Below are 23,099 nucleotides of genomic sequence, written 5' to 3'. Positions count from 1 at the left end.
GATGGTAGAGATATGTAGTTTAACAAATTATGAATATGTGATATTGTCCAATGTTGAAATAACAATATTATATATGATAATAAGAGCAGTATATTCAATACAAGATAGTAAAAAACCCTATTTTTGTTTTTATCACAAATGTGAGTCAGATATGTGCTAAAGATGATGAGTCAGAAGACGTCGTGTAATAAAATAAGCAAAAATGTTCGGAAATCACGAAAAATGCAATGACTCAAAATTAGAAAAGAACTATCACTTCCGGTCTAAAGTTACCAGGGCTGACTGGCATTCCGAGAGGTAGAGTCATGAATTGAAGCATGTCTTGTCTTATATATAAAAAAAAATGCCAGAAATACCTACATGCTTATAATAACTGTTTCGTGCATCAAGCTTCATTGGTCAGTGTAATTGTTCTGGCTAATCAGATGTATCAGCAAAGGATTACTATTTCTAAAAAGGCGGATAATCTTGTTGATTTTCTTGTTATTTGTCGACTAAAAAATGTAACTATATCTATAATTAAGTTATACAAACTTCCAAATTGCATAATGAAAGTATAGATTTAACCGTTCATGGTATATAGAACTAGCCCATTCTCATAAAATTTCACAAATATATTTTGATAGTGACAGAATAATATGTGTTGTGGTTCTTGTAGGCCTATAATCGCTTGCTCTATCTTTTCATCTTTCAGAAGGAATTCTTTTTGTAGCTGCAGAACCGATATTAAAATATTTGTAATGAAAACAAATATTACGTAGTAGCATAACGACGGTTTATGTCCACGAAATAGATAGGTTTTAGGGAAATCCTTAACACCAGAAAACCATTCGTCCATAGGCGTATATCAATAAATTACTAACATTTATAGCTTCAGACCAATCTTGAGATATGTAATATCACATACTCGGCCCGTTATCCAGTGAATTCGCCCATGTAAAATGTTTGCATATGTCACTAGTGAAAAATGCCCTGGAGCGGTTTTTTCATCGGCCGCACCAGTCAGAAATTGATCGTGACGTCAAGATACGGACAATGACGTTAGGTCAAGAGTTTAAAATGCCGCAATATCATACCTGCCTTTTGACATTTGACCTTCAAAACTTCTATAAATGTAAGTAAGTTACTTACATTTATGATTAAAAAAGTACCTTAAAATTGTTTTCATTTCATGCGAGATTTTCGCAAATTGTCTGGAAGTACATTATATCATGCATTACACTTTGCTTACCAAGGCGTCCCCCCTACCCTCAAATATTATATAAAAAATCTTCTTAGAATATTTGTATAAAATCTTATTTAAAATGAAGCTCATTTATGAACTCCATACAAAGTTGGTATTTGAAAACAAGAAAAGAAAACATGACACAGAAAACATAAATAAATAAATAAATAAATTAATAAATAGATTAATAGCAAATATTTAGATTATTGTAAAAATCGGTAAAATGCGAGGACAACGTAAAGGTGAAAAGGATTCCTTACCAAATATCAGAATGAGAACATCAGATACTGCCAGGCTAAACAGGAAGTAGTTCGTTGTGGTCTGCATGTAGTGGTTTTTAATTATCACAATGCACGTGCAGATATTCCCAAACGTCCCGGATACAAATATCAACAAATAGATGACCAATAAAAATACAACCGATGTCAGATCCTTCCGCCTTGGTCCCAGACGAGCAAGAAGGAGTTCCTCCTCTGAAATTGAGCTGTTGGTGAGATTATCGAGACTGATGTCCAGAATGGTCACTATAGGGCTGGTGTCCCATGCTGCCAATCTTTGTAAGGTGTCATTTCGCTCGGACATGATCGGCATCATATCACACTGTGGAAAGTCTACAGTTCAAACTACTAGAAGCCGTTTTCCGCGACAACCAAACTGTTGATGTTGTTTGCCACGATATCCAAACTAGTGAAACCGGTTACCACGATATCCAAACTGATGTTCCTGTTTTGCACAATATCCGAACTGTCAATACTGTTTTCCTTAAAATCCAAATTATTGATATTGTTCACCACGATATCCAAACCGTCGATGCTGTTTTCAACGATATCCAAAATGTTAATACTTTTCACCACGATTTCCAAACTCATATTTGAACAGTTTTAATCACAATATCACAGCAGAGTGCATGCCGGTGAGACATACTCCAGCATAATAACTTGTCAGCATTCAAGGCGACACCTCACTTCTCTGTATACATCCGCATGAAAATGACTTCACCGTGACGTTCCAGTGACAGTATGGGATGCTAATGACCTTAGTCAACCATAAGCAAGATCCCTTTTACCCACCCGATGTGGTATTAAATCCTTTGCTAATCCACACAGGTAACTACTTAAGGGCACTGAAGTACCGATGTCACCTTACTCAGTGTAGTAAACTGTAAAATAGTTGTAGTATTTCATTAAACATTTAAATAGAGTATGTCAGTATATCCAGGTATTCGTCGGTTATCAGCTTGGTACAGGTTTCTACCTTGTCAAGATCACGTGCTGCTTTTCGACGTCTTCCGTCACGATTAGCACCTGCAAAATATCATTAAATTCATTCAAGCGAAGCCAATAAATGACCTAGAAACACACATTAGTCAATATCACGGTTTAATCAGCGGCCAAACTGATCCTTAAAAGCCCCGAGTACAAAAATAAACTGTTTTAGAAGTCTTGGCTCCAGTTTAGTTTAAGTCACAATAAGATACATACAAACTAGTAATGGGCGTATGCTTCATTTACCTTCAAACATATTAAAAAGAGGAGGCTGTCGTTATTTCTATGATTGATATCAATTAAAACAAGACTTTTGCGATAACTCTAGTAGATACAAACGCCAATAACTAAGATTTGTATGTAAGAGACACGCATTGTTAACCCGCGAATAAGATTAGATCTTTGTAACTCAGCGGTACAATTTTCCAACAATTTCCCAAAAATATAATAAGCAGAGAATTCCGGTCCGGTTCCGATCCGGAATTAGTGTGTTGTCCTTGGTGTGCCTGTTGACCATTTGACAGTGCTAGGCAAACAATACTAAATCGTAAGACATCATTGTCACATTACATAACCGCCAGGGTCACGTGGTCAGCTGGTCAGTGTCTGGACCTCTGGTCAATAGCGTAGATGTACACAGCATAATGATATTAACTTAATAAAGCGCCATTGTCTTGTGGTCAATGATTTCGCCCAAACCCTTCATCAAATTACTGTCCATCCTTTACGAGTCCTTGCTATCGGTCTGTTTGTTAATCTGGATTCTAATTAGAACAGACACTCAGAAACCTATCAAATTAAAAGCATCAAAAATGTAACACTTCATTGAGTATGTCAGAATAGGAAGGTTTCTGGTATATCCCAGTCAGGAATAACGAGAATCCGCTGAATATATCAACAAATGAAAATACCTATTCTCATAAGTATATAACTTTTACCTCTAATTGGTGAAGTCTCCTGAAAAATAAATGAACCGTTCTGGTATGGTTTGTGACCGCCGTGGGAAAGTTATCAAACTTTCTTACCTACTACACACATATATAAGCCCTTACACGATGATAAATTCAGAGGCAAAGATTCACGTGGAAGCGTGCATTTATAAACGCGCTAACATGCATGACGTAAGCATACATCGTCATATCGCTCCCTTACACTCACAGCAGTTTGTTTACATTAAATGTCAGATAGTCTGCGGCAACAGATAGACGGCTGCAAGAGATAAAAATTATTTACGTAAAATTCTACGAATCAGCTTTTATATATATATGTCGATCAACACAGCGACAGGTGCCCATACGTGGTCCTCCTACATTATACTCACAGAAATGTCCCAACAGCATTCATCGACACGTATACACGCGGTCATGGACATTTGAGGTACACCTACTCACGTGGGGAGATATAATGTCCGACCCTTTATGACTGTAACACGTGAATTACTCAGTATTCTCTATACCCGAGATCAATAACCTAGGAAAAGTAACGGTCGCAATAATTGATTTTAAATTTGTATAAATGACTTTCTTTCAGTTGAATTCTCACAAGTATTGTCTCCAGTACAACTTTTGTTGAACATTTATTCTATAAATATAAACCCTTTGTAATGGAAATTGTTTCAAACTCTCCGCGGACCTAGATGCAAGTTATGCACAAAGCATTACTGCTGTGTGCGGTGAGAAACTCCACATTCACTTCCAGAAATGAAAATCTGTTCACAGCTTTTAACTCTATAACTGAAAGTCAGGAACTGTCTAGAAATGAATAACTATGGGCAATTATCATAAAGCATTGTGACATTGTAGTTTAAACTGATAGCACAGCTTCGCTGATAACTGTCAATATCAATATTTTAATTCGGAAATAAACCAATGACTCTACTATATCCCAATCTACATACACTACTTGTCGATAGAACCTTGATTCGGATTGGATTGCATAATCTATACAAACTTCAAAAGGAAATGCATGCTCGAACAGAATCGCTGATTGGACTTTCCCGTGATCTCATCAGATCAAACAATCTTTATCAAGCATTTATACGGGGTGAGCATTGCATGTGCATTTCGTACGGTTTAAATTCCGTTTTGCATTACAATCCCAGATTGAATATTAACTTTATCACGACATAATGTATATAATGTTTAGTGGGGCATGGATTGATGAATAATGATTCGGGCCTCGAGGGAAAAAATCACAGAGAAATCACGTGGCAGAACAGCTCTTAATTTGCGGTAAAAATGATACTTTAACCAAGAGTAAACCCAAAGGAATTCTCAGGACAGAGGCCATTGGCAAATGATCACGATAGCTTCTAATTATTTATTTTAAAAAGCGTTTTTTTTTTTTTAATTTCATTTTATTTATCACCGAAAGGAATTCTCAGGACAGAGGCCATTGGCAAATGATCACGACAGCTTCTAATTATTTATCATAAAAGCCTTTTTTTGTTTTGTTTTTTTGTTTTTTGTTTTTATAAATTTCATTTTACTTATCACCGACCTGAAAACCCTGTCCGACTTTTAATCATTTGAAGTTATCATTGTTGTATACGGAGCTTGGCACCCAAATATTATTCAGTTGTTGAAGAATTTAGAACATAGTCATTTAATTATACATGTATACTGAAAACTACGACAAGTTTGGTATACGTTGCCTTCCTGTTAAACAATAGTGCGTTGCAGCATTGAAAGCGACTGTCTCATTTATAGTCAACGAACTGAGAGTTTAAGCTCGCACAGTCACAGTCACTGAACACATGGGATTTTCGTGTTGAAACAGACTTGACATCACCAACTAGATCAGTTCATGACTATTTTAAATTCTACACAGTCCTTGATTAGTTTGGCCGTGACGTCATGCATGCTCCATAAACACGATCTCTTGATGGAACTCTAAGATAAAGATACATTTTTGATTTGTCGTATGTTTGCTGATAACGATTTCATATTAAAACCCGCCGTCTCATCACTAAATATATATATATTGGTAATAACCAGAAGTTTACAGTTTTCTCATCGTGATTTTCCTCATTGTGTATTTTATTGATGACGCGATGTTCAAGTTCGTTTATAAATGATTAAACACATGATGATTTAAGGATGTATGGTACATTTCAATCATTTCAGTATGTACATGTATTTAGTTTTTAAGATATTAATTTCCTAATTTATACCTTTCACATAATTTAAATGATAAGATGAAATTGAATATCGACTTGGTAGGATGTATCTAAAGCTAGCACAATACGGATGTATTGGTGTTTATTTAACTTTAAATGTTATGAAATAATGATGCTTCGCAGCTGGCCTTTATGTCTCCCCGAGGCAAGCAGATTAGACCGAACATGGTGTACCAATACTGTCGATAACTATGCCAATTACCGGGTATAATTAGACATAAATACTTCCAAATGTTTCCAATTTGTTCCTGTAATTCAGGATGTACAAACATAAAATGTATTTATGCTGAGGTTTCTGTTTTCACATTATTTTTTTGTCATCGCCAACAATTCCTCAAAGCCAAAAGAGCGATCGTATTCTCATTACTGGTAATTCGTGAAACTGCACAGAAAATCGTTAGAGGATCTCAAAAATCCTTAGGAGATACATTACGGTGACCAATGAACTTTAACGTTAGCTAGGTAGTAGAAAATGTGGTTCAATTAAAACACTTTTAACCTATAACACGACCTTTTCAGGAAAGAAGGTTAGAAGTGAACATGTTTTTAATGTACAAATGTATAAGGAAATTTTCATATCAGATACTTTTTCCTGGGACCTTAGTTAAGCTAAGCATATATCTTAAAACTCGCCAACATGAATTAGTGATGCCACACCTATTTCCTATGATACTGATTATACGGGAAAATAGGGATAAAACTGCGCATATCAATAATCTGAATCACACTTAACAAACCATGATTGTTTCAACCTGTGATTATAGAAAGAAATTTAACAAAATGCATTGGGAAATATAATTATACAAAACAAAACAGCAAACGATTCAATCATATTACAAATATGTAAACAACTGAAACAATATTTACATAGAAAAAAAAGAGATACAACATAATAAATCCAACTTACGTCAGGCAGATTTTCTGGTTTATTCCTTTGTTGTAGTCAGAGAACAGACAATTGTTTTCGAAGCAATCCTCCTAATTTTCATAACTGTTAGACGAACTATGAATTAAACCAGATATAAGAATTTGTGTTGATTTTGACGGGTGTAAATATAGATTATTCAAGTTACATCCTGAATTAGGGTAAATTATGACCAATCACAATAAAATCCTCAGTAAGCGTCACACATCCTGTTACTTAACACATGCAGATTTTTCAGACGTAAACACAATACACATTTCGTTTCCACAAGGAGAATAGGCACATTGTTACACGGACCTCGATAGGGTAGATAGTCACATGGAGCTTTTAATAGTGACATGTATACCCATACAGCCGATATACCAAGCCCGAGAGAAATACATTCTTTATATACAATCAAAGGTGTATTTATAAGACGGTGTAGGTATTAGAAGTGTATTAATCAGCAATGAGGTACGAGCTGTGTTTGTTTGACCCCTGAAGGGAGAGCAAATATTTCAACACATAATTACTAGGTACGAGGGAAGGGGGTCAAGAGAATTGAAAAGGGCAATCGACAACTACATCAGATGTAGGCCAATGTAATTTCAATGATCTGATAGGAAACTGTACAAATAGGTTCATTACAGTATGAACCTCGGGGGGACAGTTCTGTCCGGATCTACCGAGATCAGGACCCGGATTGTAATGGAGTACCATATTGACCGGGTTTGGTGACTCGTAACGTATGCATGTGTCGTACAATGTTTATACGGGGTGTCATCGCATGGCTATAAGGTCAAAGGTGATATAGAACTTTGACAGATAGCGATAATTCATATCTAATAATCATATCAATAACGAGTGACATCGTGCATGATTGAAAGGTCAAAGGTGACATGGACACCTGCATAATTTGTCTAAAGGGGTCTAACGGTCAGGGTCATACGAGGACGAGTGTCAAGGAGACATATAGAGTAAAAAAACCGCACACAGAAAGGGAGAGCGTGTAGGAAATAAAGAAAAGAAAACTTTACAGTTAGCGATAAATAATATCAAATACTGACGTCAATATGGGGCGACATCGGCCATGGTCTAAAGGTCAAAGGTGAAACAGAGAAGTCTTAAACGAGATAGATAGCAATTGCAGTTTTCAGTGAATTTGTGTCGGATTAGGGTTCAATCCACTCCACTTACTCACTGTTCTTGTTTATCTACTACGTAACATTCATGTTTAATGTATAATTATTTGTGACTAAAGACTTCCTAACAGGCGAGAATCAAATACCGAAAGGTCACTACAATTTGCAAGCATTTTAGATATCCTCAATCGATTACAAGACGACTTCTGTGTGAATAAAGTATTGCATGTACAACAAAACATCATTTACATTCTCTTTCTACATGTACGTCAGCGTTTGGCTGAAAAAAAGAATGTCTTGTGTAACTAAAACGAAACATCTCCTTACTCTCAATGACAAATACATGTACTGGTAAATGGATGGACTGTCGATGTGGAGGTTCTGTTGAAACTTATTTATATGAGTATGCAGAGTGTCTTCTTTACTGAATTTGACGGTTTCTAAAGATTTTGCAAGAAAAAAACAAAACAAACAAAACAAAACAATTTTGAAAGCAAAAATTTACAATAACCAGGAACAGGTTAAAACGTCACCGACACATAGTTGGTGTGAAAAAATTTATTTCCAATACCATGATTTTTTTAACAGATGTCGATTAATGACGGATGAACACAAGGTTGATGAAGAAAATGTGAAAGCGTTTTGGCCGTGATTCATGTCGTATTACATAGTGGGTGTCGTCAATGAAACAGAAGACGTTTAATCTTCCTGAACCTCTGTCTATTCTTCTTCAGGAGATTGACATTTTTTATCTCTGATGTGTGTTATACTGCTGTGAAACATGCTTTACTTAACACGTAATATGTGATCTATCAAAAGACAGCTTCTATTTTGGTTCGGTTTATTTTTTACGTCCTATTAACCTATTAACAGCCAGGGCCAATTTTTGTGACGTGTCCGGTTTTGTAGGTGGAGGAAAGCCGGAGTACCCAGAGAAAAACCACCCCCTACGTTCAGTATCAGGCAACTGCCCAACGTGGGATTCGAACTCGAACCTAGAGGTGGAGGACTAGTGATAAAGTGTTGAGACACCTTAACCACTTAGCCATCCTATCATAGTAATGCTAGACGATGTTGGGGACAGCATAAACTGATGAGAAACGGGCCGGTCTAGGCTGATGTGATTGCGTCCTTGTGCAAAACGCTTTACTTAAATTCTCCTAGATGGCATGCTACGGACCTCCCTTATGTGGTTCACTGAGGTAGCCACCAGCTTCTACAATTAAGAAGACTTCGTTTCAACCGTGCCTGTTCAAGAGACGTTAAACTCAACAAACTAAGAAAAAGAATAATGATGTTCTTTACTATTAATCAATATTGATATTTTGATGTTATAATTTCGAATAAGAAGAGCAAACTCCTCATTGTTGATAACACTGTTGTTGTCAGACTTGTTTCCAATCACAGTGGTATTTGATGTTGTTGTTAATAGGGCATCGATATCAAGCACTTTGAAGTTATTGTTTCGAATGAGGACGGAAAGATGTTTATTTTAAGTGAACACTGTACTACTTTTAAAGAAGCGTGTGAACTAGACAGATCAGTTTATCAAGAGATTTGGTCGAACATGTACATAGATGTAGCTCATCGTTAAGATGATATACCTAACTGTCACGCGCTTTTCGTGTTCACTGATACCAGCAACTGCACCAGTATCTAGAAACATCGCGTGGCATTAGTCCATAGACACGATCACACAGATAATCAACATCCAGGGCTACAATCTGTTCGTAATCAGCATGCTTATATCAATTAGAATCAGGCCGATTGCTGAAGTTTGGACAACCTAATGTTTCTATCTATCCGTCAGACGGCTTGCATCTACGTGTTACATTTACAGATCCTTATCTACGGTATTTGCCAATTTGCAAACTGAATTTCACGAAAGATGGAACGATATATCATCTTAAATGTCGATAAGCTGAGTAAATCTCATAGATTATTTTTACTGTAACTGAAAAAAGGCAACATTTGTTTATTACCAATGTTTGGCAAATCTGTCTAGACAAACTATTAACGGATTTATGAGTTTGAAGATTCTGACGATACTTTTCGTCATTGAGGGCAAAAGTTTAAGTATTAACATCTACTATGACGGAAATATCTTAAGACTAATTGTTGTGTCGTGCGCTGAGATGAGGAGGCGACAGTTACCATTTTGCTGTCGTATTATCAGCAAGTTTTAACAAATGGGTGATGCCTTTCAGGATAACTGGCACCGCTGTCTATCAAAGGAGACAATGTAAAAATATCTTTAAAGTGGCAAAGTTCTTTGTCACCTTGTAATTTACGAGGCCTTGAAGTTTATCTAGGGTACAGAGTTACTTATTCAGACAAGGAGGATGATATATGTCAATTTGTTTATCAATATAACGTGAACAGAGTGTGAAAGTGTTGTCTGCCAGATAAGTCACCTTTATCTTTTGTTGGACTATTCGATGGAATTGGTTATTTTTCATCATAACAATAACAAACCGCGAGATTATATATGGATTCAATAAACAGTTATTTTAACATATGCATGGTTATAAATAAAATGACTAAAATTCCTGAATAACAAAATAAATCTATCAGGCCTTTATTATATTTCAATTCTTTTTATTCAAATAAGTTCTTAAAAATCACGTCAAGTTGACTGGTGTCAAGGAGACAAAGACTATACCATAGACGGAACGATTATTTTGTCTGCTAAGCCTCGTTGCGATAATTCTAGTTGATTTCCGGAATGTGTCACTTACGTCACACAAACGTCACGGCTCTGACAGGCGGGGAGGATATCAAACCTGATCCGTTGTAATGGGAGACAATGTTGGCTGGAACGTATTGGGTCAGTATCGCTTGACCAGATTGGTCAGTGTAGCAATCAGGCCCCCGTCTTAGAAATCCTATCCCGATAAACATGATTTCTTCAGTAATGAAAACATGGCGATATTGATGCGCCGAAAAGTGACAGGAAAATTTCTTGATGCGACCCACTTCCACAGAAGTATACCTGATCAGGAATAATGTTGCATTGATGACCCATTCCGAAAGCCAAATTGGCTGGCCGTATACTTTTACATGTGATTACTGTCACCCGGTAATGAAAAATGACCCATATTGATAAGCCAGAATTGATCAGTGGGCCCCAATTAAGTGTGAACGCTATTCGGCACATCATTCATTCACATATTATGTTTTGTAATAGAAAGTTGACGTGATGTGTCGTCCTCTATCTTGTCATTCATGAAGGGCCTGTTGTCGGACTGCTCTATCGCAGATGTTACATATTTGACGTCATAACCGATTCCTTATAGAAAACAATGATATAAGGAAATAGGTAGAGATTTCTGTCAAGTCATCAAAATGAAACTGACGCTTTGTGTAATTTACTGTTTTCTACATATGTATCATAGGATATAGAAAATATCTATGTGACAAGTTTTTTGTTTGCATGCATGCCGTACTTATTAATGTGTTAGTGGAAGTAAGGTTACCGCGGAGAGCTCAGGGGTGAATAGTCAATTCTGAGTCAATATTTTCAGCACTCGGTAAATAGTGAACTCTGAGTAAATATTAAAATCTTAATCACTAGTAACTGACATTTGACCTTATTCACTCATGCAGAACCCGATCAAATGACCTTTTGACCATAATTGATGTAAAATGGTGCTGATTTTATATTCAGAATTGAAATTGAACATTTAAGAAGGTCCCGTGATAAAATATGCAGTCATTGACGGTTTTTAATGACAATGCCTATCTTTTTAGAATATATATCATTTTTGAAACTCGATACATTTTTTTCAACTAAGCAAGTTCATGACAAAACAACGAACATCAATGACATTTAGTTTTAAAGTTATAGACACAAATTACCAGAAATACTAGATGATCCATCTCAAGTGCATATCAAAGTTAATAGATAAATATATCGTGCTATCCTGATATATCTTACTGTGGTAGAAATTTGATCTTGAACAAACAATGTGACTTGCAGACGAAACACTCTTTATCGTGGAATGTTTGTTCTGGGCCAATGGCTACCAAAGCTATGTTGAAAGCTATCTATCATATCATCAGTTTATAGCGGTAATGGACTGCACATGTCATCACCAACAAACCAAGTTAAACAAAGAATTATCTCGGCTTCTGGTCACGTGGTTTACCTCACGGAAGCATTATCACGGCCCGTGGTGCTGGTTGTGTGGTTTACCTGTGAGACGGAAGTATTTTCTCGGCTCGTGGTTTTGGCGGTGTTATTTACCTGAAATAATCATTATTTCGGCCTTTGGCGTTGGCGATGTGGTTCATCTGATAGAAATATTATCTCGGCTTATTTTGTTGGTGGTGTGGTTAACCAGATAGAAATATTATCTCGGCTTGTTGTGTTGGTTGTTTAGTTAACCTGATAGAAGTATTATCTCGGCTTGTTGTGTTGGTTGTGTGGTTAACCTGAGAGAAGTATTATCTCGGCTTGTTGTGTTGGTTGTTTAGTTAACCTGAGAGAAGTATTATCTCGGCCTGTTGTGTTGGTTGTTTAGTTAACCTGAGAGAAGTATTATCTCGGCCTGTTGTGTTGGTTGTTTAGTTAACCTGAGAGAAGTATTATCTCGGCCTGTTGTGTTGATTGTTTAGTTAACCTGAGAGAAATATTATCTCGGCTTGTTGTGTTGGTTGTTTAGTTAACCTGAGAGAAGTATTATCTCGGCCTGTTGTGTTGGTTGTTTATTAACCTGAGAGAAGTATTATCTCGGCCTGTTGTGTTGGTTGTTTAGTTAACCTGAGAGAAGTATTATCTCGGCCTGTTGTGTTGGTTGTGTAGATTATTTGATTGAAGTAATATATCTTGGCCTTTGGTGTTTGTGGTGTTGTTTATCTGACAGAATCATCATATCGGCCTGTTATGTTGGTGGTGTGGTTAACCTGGTATTATCTCGGCCTGTTATGCTGGTGGTGTGGTTAACCTGGTATTATCTCGGCCTGTTATGTTGGCGGTGTATTTTATAACAGTTCTCCGATATCTATTTTTTTTTAATTGTTTGTAGAGTCACATCCCTTGCCCATTTTCACGATTCTTAATCTAATTATTATTATTTAATGGTTTTCCCTTTTCAAAACATTTTGTCAAATTCTTTTCAAATATTTTTTTCGTTGTGTTCACGCAACGATTTTTCATTTTTTTTCTTTACCAGCTGACTGTTCTACAAAAATGAGGTAGACTAAGACTATTCTATAACAGTGAGGAAGACTAAGGTTAGTCAATTCTAAATATGAGGTAGCCTGTGATTAGACTATTCTATGACAATGAGTTAGACTAAGGTTTGACTATTCTATAGCACTGGGATAGAAAAAGGTTTGAATTATCTACAACAATGATGTAAACTTAGGTTTGGCTATGCTATAGTATTGGGGTAGACTAAGGTATGACTAATATAACAATGATGTAGACTAAGGTTCGACTATTCTATAACAATGTTTTAGTCTAAGGTTTGACTATTTTATAACAATGATTTAGACTAAGGTTTGACTATCCTATAGATAAATACCGTATGCTATATTGCTATAATGTTATGACTAATTCCCTCTGAAATACATTATATTGGGCACAAAGAGTAGTCATTACCCTTTCAAATGTACAGACAAAGGCTTGTGACGCCAATATACATCGGTTACGTAGCTCGCAGATTTCTTCTGGCAAACATCAAAGCCTTTACTGATTACAGAAAGCTCTACGATTACAAAAAAAATGTTGGAGAGAAATAACCTCATTACATTTGTTACTTATTATTGTAAAGTATATCCAATTATCTTATTTTGTTTTCATACAAATTAATATAAAACAAGCATGTGCGATGTCATCTCGGTATGATGTATGACGTATGTTTTCCCATTAGCAGTGGTTAGGTATATTTACTGCTAAATTATGATTTATTGACGTCCGGAAGTGGCACAAAGAACCCCTGTGATACGCAAGAAGTACCAATGATACATCTTTATCTTATAAACGTCAGAGACAAGGGGAAATGTTACCACATTAGAAACACATCATAAACAATACTACAGATCGTACACAGCCTCAGCAGCTCAACAAAGCAATTAAGAAAAAGATTTTTCACAGAGCTAAATTTATAATAGGTTGTTTTTCAAAATACCATTATTACGTAGGAGTCCTTCAAGGAAAACTTTGAATCACGGAATCCTCTTATTGTAATTTCCCAATGATGTTTCTACGTGGAACAATTTAAATAATTTCATATTTTACAAATTTTGTAAATTAATTATCATGGAAATATTGTACAGTACATCTATAATATATTTCATATACATCCTACAAAAATTCATGATTAATGTTAAAATATATTAGGATATTCAAAAAAAACACTCTACTCATATAGTTTATGCCATGGTTTGAACGCGAGTAAACATCACTCGTTTGACCGCACACTACAAAAGACTAAGAAAGCCATGGTTCATTCACGGAAGATATTGCATTAACTCAATTAATTTCAGTGCAAATTTCAGCATTAATTTTTTATAACATATTTCAAAACATGCCGTTTCTTTAATCTTAGAATTCATTACATTACCAAAATACGAATAAAAAAGAAAGAAAAGAACGATAACGTGATCCATGCCTTTAATCAGTTGTGCAGATTAAATGTACTCTTCGTTGATATTTTAATCATGCCGTGTTATGAGATTTCGAGATTATCAAAGCATAGTAAGAATAAGAAGACGAAGCTGCTGTCCTCATTTACATGGATACAGCGTGTTAGATAATTGTAAAATATGTAAAATATTTATAATCAGGAATAGCGGATCTCACATAAATTTCAATTTTATACGAGGTTTTTGAAACGAAAAGTTCTTCATTTTGGCTAAATCGAGTTTTGGTGAATCCAATAAATCTCGGCTGAAATGGAAATGTGTGTAATGTTTGTTAGAAATTCATTCCACAAAAGTAATTTATCATGCTGATTTGAAAACTGTATATTTCTAACTCTTTTACTGAGAACGTTTAATAGTTATATTAGAAAGACGTAAATGCAATAGAATATCTGCCAAACCTCAAAGTTATGACCTCACAAGCAGTATAAGAGAGACCTTCAGCCAGTCACAGCTCGCTTTATGTGCTGTTATGACACTTAAAATCCAATAAGTCAACGATTAAGACGTCTACCAGCCATCCTTTTCTCCAAGACTTTGTCGCTGAGGTAATTCACCAACATACAATAGCATCTTACTTATAGATATATCTTAAATTGGATAACCAAACTGGCATGACGTGTGCAAGACTTTGAATGGAAAATTGAAAAGAAAAGCAATTTCGAAACTCTATGAAGATTACACAACAGGCGAAAAAATTGATATTTAGTTTGTATACCCTGTATGTATGAATGGCTATTTCATGTAGAATTTGGTAAGAGTTTAATAATATGCCACGCGACATAAGGCAACTGGTGTATTAATTTGTTAACGTATTCCATATTATATGTACATAACCACTTGGTTAAGACTCTTCTGTTTCTCATATTATCCGTAATTTTCCAGATTATAGGTATAATTTTCATTTTTCCTGTATAAATATCGGGCGGTATGTGTTTTGCTCGGTACGGTCATGTGACGTTATAATATTAATGTTACGTCATTGAATGTCTATATGACGTCACAAAAGTGCTATTACTAATATTTTTCTGACGATATTTATGGAATAACCATATGACATGGCGAATTATTCGATAATGATTTAATATGGTTTGTATCAAGCATTTTCATTGGCTTAGAAATTTAATAGTCCATAACGTAAAAATATGACGTCGGCGTTTATAACGTTACATTTGATTGGCGGATGGAGCATTCTAATAATTTGTAAGTGATAAGAGTCCATCAATAAAGTCAATTTTTGCAGGGTATAGATTAAATTATAAGGATAATCCTCAAAAAAAGCCTTTTCTAGGTATTAAAGAAAGCCATGGACGTGGTATTGCATCCCTGCAGACGTAAGAAAATGGGAGACTACTATACATGTATTGAAATAAATGTTCACTCTCGCAATAATATAACAAAAGGTAAACTCCAGTCTGGTACATCTGAATTCAATCAACACAGGAAATTAATCTTCCGTTGCCTCTCATTGGTCGACCTTGTTAAGTTGTCAAAGTGTCGTCTGCCCACGACCTGTCAGTCTATGCACACGACCCTACACAGTTTTCGTGTCTGCTTGTGCGACAATAAACCTATTTTGTAATGCAGTATGGTATACAAATTTATATGCGTCCTAATCAATATAATTTAAATCACTGTAAACAAATTTGGAGACATACTTAAAAAATATTACAAAGACACACATTTGACAAGTTAGAACTGTTTTTCTTAATGTTAAATAAAGCTTTCATTCAGTGATACCAACCGCAGTGTTTTGCCTTAAAGGCGTCGAGATTAAAGAGATAGTACTGCTATGATAGATATAAATTCAATTAAGTTGCTTTTCGTTACAGGAATATTGCTGTTATATAAGAACTGAGAGAAGTGAATATTTATATTATCTCGTTAACAGGACCAAACTGCATTATGTTTAATAAAACAACCATACACTGCTCCCATTCATGTCAATATGTTCTATCTTTACAGCAAGTTTGCATGACTGCTGATAAGTTCTGTACAAAACATTTCCTATTTCCATTTTACTAATAGATAGATAAGAATGAAAAATCTACTTGAATAGCGTTATAACGCATTGCGGTGACTTCTCATCGTGTTTCCTTTTCATTGTTGGGAAGGGCTAGATTTCATGAGATATCTCACTTGGCTCCTCAGTTTACTTTAAACGATGTTTAGTCAATAAAACGAGATTTTATAGACTAACAATGACATGGAAAAATAACCACTGGTATTGTTTGAAATCCCTATTGTTAATCCCTTCTGTTCTGTTGTTTCGAACTTTGCATCAGCAATACTTATTAAAAGATCGGTGCCGATTTCGTCGTGAAAATTGAGTCCAATCCAAATTGTGAATACACATGTTAAACTGATGTTGGCATGCACCGCACGCTCGTTCCCAGAAGTAAGGGTTATAAATAATACTGTTTGAGATAGATAATGACCCGGAACTCGGAAAGAAAATCGAAGAGAAGAGAAACTGAGTTAATACCCATCCCTATAGGGATTGGACCCTTACAAATGAATCTCGATCTCTTTTCTTCTGTAAGCGAATATAGATACCAGCAGGGTCGGGAAATAAGGAATTAGCGATACAGACATAGAGGTAATTTCTTTGGAATTGTCTAGAACAAAAAAAAAAAAAAAAAAACAACAGCATGCAGCGTTTTGTATTGTATTCCCGGACTTGCTGCGAAGGACAAATTAAACTTGTTAGCACGAGTAAGAACGCGTAGGTATAAAGAGTGGACTCAACAGGTATCTATACTGGGAAAATAATGTTTCCAAATAGCTAATAAAAATCAACGTAATTGCAAATTGTACTGAAGTATACCGGTCATACTAGTTATTTTTTACGCCCGCACGCATGAACCTGCTTCTCGACATGAGTTTAAACTACATGTTTTTTTCACGCATGTCTTGATTAAAACATGTGAAATGAACTGTTGCAATTAAAGAAATCGGAAAAATAATTCAAATTGCATCAAATACCCTAAGAGGAAATATAAAAGAAAGCCAACTTCAATCGGTGAATCCTGTATACTTCATTTTAGGATACATGCAAACAGTTCTCAAACAGTGAACAAGAAAAAGGAGACATATATTGTGATTGTTGACTACAGAAAACACAGAGGATAACGACATTTTAACGGAACAATAATTCTAACTCGAAATCGAAAAAACGAGGACGAACATGAGTGTATATTTGCATAGAGACATGGAGAAAGTACAAGGAAAATCGGACCAGATGCTCCGTAGAGTAAACGTCTTCTGTTTCATCGTCGATGCCCTCTCTCGAGGTCAAAGTCGGGTTAAGTCACGTGGCCATATTGAGAACTAGTGTGGTGACAACGGAACCGTCGGAGAAACCCTGTATCCTGTGAGGAAGCGTTCCCAACCGACACGTGACTTCCGCTGAAACATGCATCTTCAAAATTTGAAGTTAGCATATGTAACTAAATATTAAGCATTGATTTTATCATAAATATTTACATATATGCAGCCAAGATATTGAGGCTGTTGTGATATCTATTCATATTAAAATTTAAGTTGTGGGTGTTTATGTAAAAACCGTGGCTAAATGGTCTATTGGTTGAACAATTCTCAGCAGAGAACCGAATCAGCGTGCATATCTGTATAAGAAGACATGCGCTTACAGTCGTGAAGAGCTAGTTAGCAGAGCTGGCAGGGAGATCATATCGATAATTAAAGCAAGTTTTTTCCCTCCACTAAGTTCTCACAAATTCATGTACTCTTCCAGTACACTTCGGTAACACGTTTGATTGAAGGCACAATTAATTACTTCCTTACTTATCTTTCATACACCTGTAGTTCATGTTAATAGCTGTTGATAACTGACTTCCTCTGAATGTAAACTGTACGTTATACAGGGTCAAACGGAATAATGTCAGTAATCTAAAGGTACAGTGTACGTTATACTGGGTCAAACGGAATAATGTCAGTAATGTAAAGGTACAGTGTACGTTATACAGGGTCAAACGGAATAATGTCAGTAATCTAAAGGTACAGTGTACGTTATACTGGGTCAAACGGAATAATGTCAGTAATGTAAAGGTACAGTGTACGTTATACTGGGTCAAACGGAATAATGTCAGTAATGTAAAGGTACAGTGTACGTTATACAGGGTCAAACGGAATAATGTCAGTAATCTAAAGGTACAGTGTACGTTATACTGGGTCAAACGGAATAATGTCAGTAATGTAAAGGTACAGTGTACGTTATACTGGGTCAAACGGAATAATGTCAGTAATCTAAAGGTACAGTGTACGTTATACAGGGTCAAACGGAATAATGTCAGTAATCTAAAGGTACAGTGTACGTTATACAGGGTCAAACGGAATAATGTCAGTAATCTAAAGGTACAGTGTACGTTATACTGGGTCAAACGGAATAATGTCAGTAATCTAAAGGTACAGTGTACGTTATACTGGGTCAAACGGCATAATGTCAGTGATCTAAAGGTACAGTGTATGTTATACAGGGTCAAACGGAATAATGTCAGTAATGTAAAGGTACAGTGTACGTTATACAGGTCAAACGGAATAATGTCAGTAATCTAAAGGTACAGTGTACGTTATACAGGGTCAAACGGAATAATGTCAGTAATCTACAGGTACAGTGTACGTTATACAGGGTCAAACGGAATAATGTCAGTTATCTAAAGGTACAGTGTACGTTATACAGGGTCAAACGGAATAATGTCAGTAATATAAAGGTACAGTGTACGTTATACTGGGTCAAACGGAATAATGGCATTAATCTAAAGGTACAGTGTACGTTATACAGGGTCAAACGGAATAATGTCAGTAATCTAAAGGTACAGTGTACGTTATACAGGGTCAAACGGAATAATGTCAGTAATCTAAAGGTACAGTGTACGTTATACAGGGTCAAACGGAATAATGTCAGTAATCTAAAGGTACAGTGTACGTTATACAGGGTCAAACGGAATAATGTCAGTAATCTAAAGGTACAGTGTACGTCACATTGGGTCAAACGGAATAATGTCAGTAATATAAAGGTACAGTGTACGTTATACTGGGTCAAACGGAATAATGTCAGTAATCTAAAGGTACGGTGTACGTTATACAGGGTCAAACGGAATAATGTCAGTAATCTAAAGGTACAGTGTACGTTATACAGGGTCAAACGGAATAATGTCAGTAATCTAAAGGTACAGTGTACGTTATACTGGGTCAAACGGAATAATGTCAGTAATATAAAGGTACAGTGTACGTTATACTGGGTCAAACGGAATAATGTCAGTAATCTAAAGGTACAGTGTACGTTATACAGGGTCAAACGGAATAATGTCAGTAATATAAAGGTACAGTGTATGTTATACAGGGTCAAACGGAATAATGTCAGTAACCTAAATGTACAGTGTACGTTATACTGACTCAAACGGAATAATGCCGGTGATCTAAAGGGGTTTTTCAGGAGAGATAATGAAAATAAAAAATCGGCAAAAATTATCTGTTTGGAATTTTATGCATAATTAGTATTGGAGTGGCTGTATCCGATGAGTGTCCGTTTTTTATTGCCAGCATCAGTTAGGCGCTATTGAAAAAAAAAACCACGAACATATCAAAGCCTTATAAAACACTCACATGCATGCAGCTTGCACACAGGGGAGTCTGTCCTAAAATGACCATAGCCGTTGATATGAAATTAAACAAAATGAACCGTATCTTAGATCATGTTTTCATCACTAGTCGCCTCCACGTGCCATTACATAATATCGCTTCCCTTTGGCGCGCGGATTTTTTGTAGAATCCCTCATGTGTTAAGTGTTCATGCAATGTGTATACAGTGGCCTGTGTTGTGCAAGTTGTCTTCTTTAATCGCCAAACCTTTGAAAGATTTATGAAAACAATTTTTTAATGTTTACTCGACTTCCGGACAGAATTAAATTTAGAAGATGTGACGTATGTTCTATCAGCATTCTGTGTTGTTGTTTGTTACATAATGAAGTGTACATATAGTTATTATTACACAACAGATTTTATTCATTTCCTGTTTCAAAACAAACATCTCTGAAATGTTACTTCACTAAAAACCAAACGTCTGATTTTATACATGATGCATAGCTTAGCAACATTTTTGTGTTTGTGGTTGCACAAAGTTTGGATAACATTTCCACTTTAATTTCCAAATATATGAAAAGAAATTTATCCTTGGACACGTGAAGATTCAAGCGGAGCTGTCCATTGCTGGTAATCTGGCTAGATTTGTTCATGGATTAAATAAGTGATATGTTTTATATATCGTTCACCGTGCATTTTTAATCAATCTTATAGTACCGCTGTGTCATTAAATCAGCTTGTAATTATACTAAAAGATACTCGCAAACCTGACCCACAGTGCAGATGTCATGTATTTTCATAATTTAACACATAATTTAATTTGCTTCCAAAACTAACCAGGTCTTACAATTTGTTAATTATCAGAACATTTAGGTGGAAGGTTCCTTAAATATCAGTTACAATGTACAATGTAACTTATTACTAGCTCTTATGACTTGTATCACTTGTAAAGAGCACATATGTTAGATATGAAAAATATAAGATTTTGAAATGTTAAAATGATACAACCTGGGCAAAGAGTTGTTGTTTAACTAACCCTTCATACTTTTCTGGTTTATTCCATATCCCCGGGCCATGATGGATTGAATTTACCGTTGATTGTGTTGATATACTGCCTTTCCCCAAATATATTCTGTTCATATCATTTTGGAATAAACAGCCCCGTAAGTATTAGTAGATCACGGACCGTTTACATTGTTGTTTGTTATAATTCAGTAAACACTAATTAGTACATATCAGTATTTGTACCACTAATTAAACAACGGACAATCACAATGCAATCAAACAACCCACATCCTGGCCTTCCAACACACGCACACAACATCACATACATATATATATACACACGTAGGGCGATGGAGTACAATGGCGCACCCAAGTTGTATTATCTTCGGTTCGATCACACCTCCGTAGTTCCGAAAATGGCCAGAATTCGTCTCACGGACGGGCGACCGGAACGTCTCGAGATACCGCCATCAGCGCCACTAACGAGGGTTGTCACTGGATCATCACGCTAACCAGGCCGGTCAATCACGAGCTAATTTGTCACAGCTAGTGGTCAGTGTCCAGCCATTCCACAGGGAGAACAAACGCTCAATCATGCTAGTTATTCCTTCTCCACCGCCACAAATTGCTGATTTCCATCAAGCTGTATTGCCTTTTGATAGAACAACAGAGACACAACGCCGGGGAAATCAACACATGAGGAGTTTTTGACCTAGGGATTCGTCTAGTTATCTAAATAATAACTTATTATTTCTTAGATAAAATATTCAAGTATTTCGGTATCATCCAACGAGACGAACACTGGAAATCGAATACTAGAATATCGACAAGAATTACCAGCGTTCGTGTAAAAAAATCAGCAAAATTTTACTGGAAAACTCCCTCCTTTTAATTTGTGGAGGATTGCAATTCATTGTTCGTCTAATGTTATCGTTTATGTGTAATTTTAAACCATTACAATAGAATACAAGTAAATTCTCTTCCTTTTCTTTTGTTGTGACTATGTACAATCTTCCTATTTTGTTAGTCAGCTTTGCTGGTGGACTTCTAGTAACCAAGGTTTGTCAATACCATTAATGCTTAGTCTTAAGTTCGCATGTCGGAACGGCTCGAGATAAAACTATCAAAAAATCATAGCATTGTGGCATATTTCTACCATCGAGTTTCCGACTTACGAAGTAAAAAAGTCGACATATTTCTAAGATGTCAACTTCATAAAAAATATCTCGACATAGACCAAACATGTATCATGTCTGTGCTCGGATGTGTCATCAACTTTAATCTTTTATTTTTTTTTATGTCGTCACACTAAACAAAATATGTCGACGTCTGAAAACCGGAAGACATAGTCCTGCATCCGCATCACTTGTGCGCTTCGCTGGCACCATAACACCCTGCATGTGCTCCTGGCGTTGCGACAGGGACAGCAGCGCACCGTCATTTGTCAACAAGCCTCGTTTTCGGATTTCGAATTGCGGCAATTGTTAATTTATAATTACGTTTCTAACTTGCATGCATATTGCACATCCGAGCACAAACAAACCGATATAAATCCGAGTTTCCGACTTCCTATAAAGACCACGGCGTTATTATCTCGACAAGTATATACATCGATACATTTTCCGATTTATGTCAACAGATATTGTTATTATGTCGACATCTTAGATGGATAGAAGATATACCACATTTTCCATAATTCGACATTTGTTAAGACCAACTTTCATTCGAACTGCCCCAGTGGAATCCCGTACTTCACTTAACATTTATTTCGTCCTGACCCCGGCTCACCGGCTATTGGATGAAGAAACAGCTGTATGATTATTTTTATTTCTATATTGTATCCAAAAAAAAAAAAAAAAAAATCTAAATGTTCCGTTCACTTGTGTGACCTAAGTACCGTAATGTTATTTACAATGCAGCTAGGTCTGTACTTATACACCTCATAATTAATCTTTAATACCAGGACTCGTTCCGTTATCACACTGAGTCTGATTAAAATTATACATTTTTGGCATATGCTTATTTTCCATTTCTTGATAGTAACACCAAATACTTCCCCTTCTTACAGTATTTGCCCGTCCCAGTTGTTTCTGTATTGACATGTTCCAATTATCATCATTTCCGTGATAGA

The 23,099-nt window shown here is 35.9% G+C and overlaps 1 protein-coding gene across 3 annotated transcripts in view; it reads right to left on the bottom strand.

Annotated features, from left to right (window-relative positions):
- The window catches only part of LOC117327215 (neuropeptides capa receptor-like), a 45,753-nt gene that overhangs the window by 12,788 nt on the left and 9,866 nt on the right, over positions 1-23,099 (bottom strand). Inside the window, exons 1-2 of one of the 3 annotated variants that reach the window (XM_033884080.1) lie at positions 6,576-6,944; positions 1,486-2,529 (exon numbers count right to left, since the gene is read on the bottom strand). In XM_033884080.1, coding sequence (XP_033739971.1) covers positions 1,486-1,819 — 334 coding nt within the window. In that variant the 5' untranslated portion in view covers positions 1,820-2,529; positions 6,576-6,944. Of the gene's footprint in view, positions 1-1,485; positions 2,530-3,428; positions 3,547-6,575; positions 6,945-23,099 lie in introns of those variants that run through there. The other 2 variants (XM_033884083.1, XM_033884082.1) reach the window with 2 other exon arrangements.

This window comes from Pecten maximus, chromosome 5 (assembly GCF_902652985.1).
Source record: "Pecten maximus chromosome 5, xPecMax1.1, whole genome shotgun sequence".
Classification (NCBI taxonomy): domain Eukaryota; kingdom Metazoa; phylum Mollusca; class Bivalvia; order Pectinida; family Pectinidae; genus Pecten; species Pecten maximus.
Note: the sequence above shows the minus strand (reverse complement) of the source record. Positions and strands in the feature narration are given on the sequence as shown.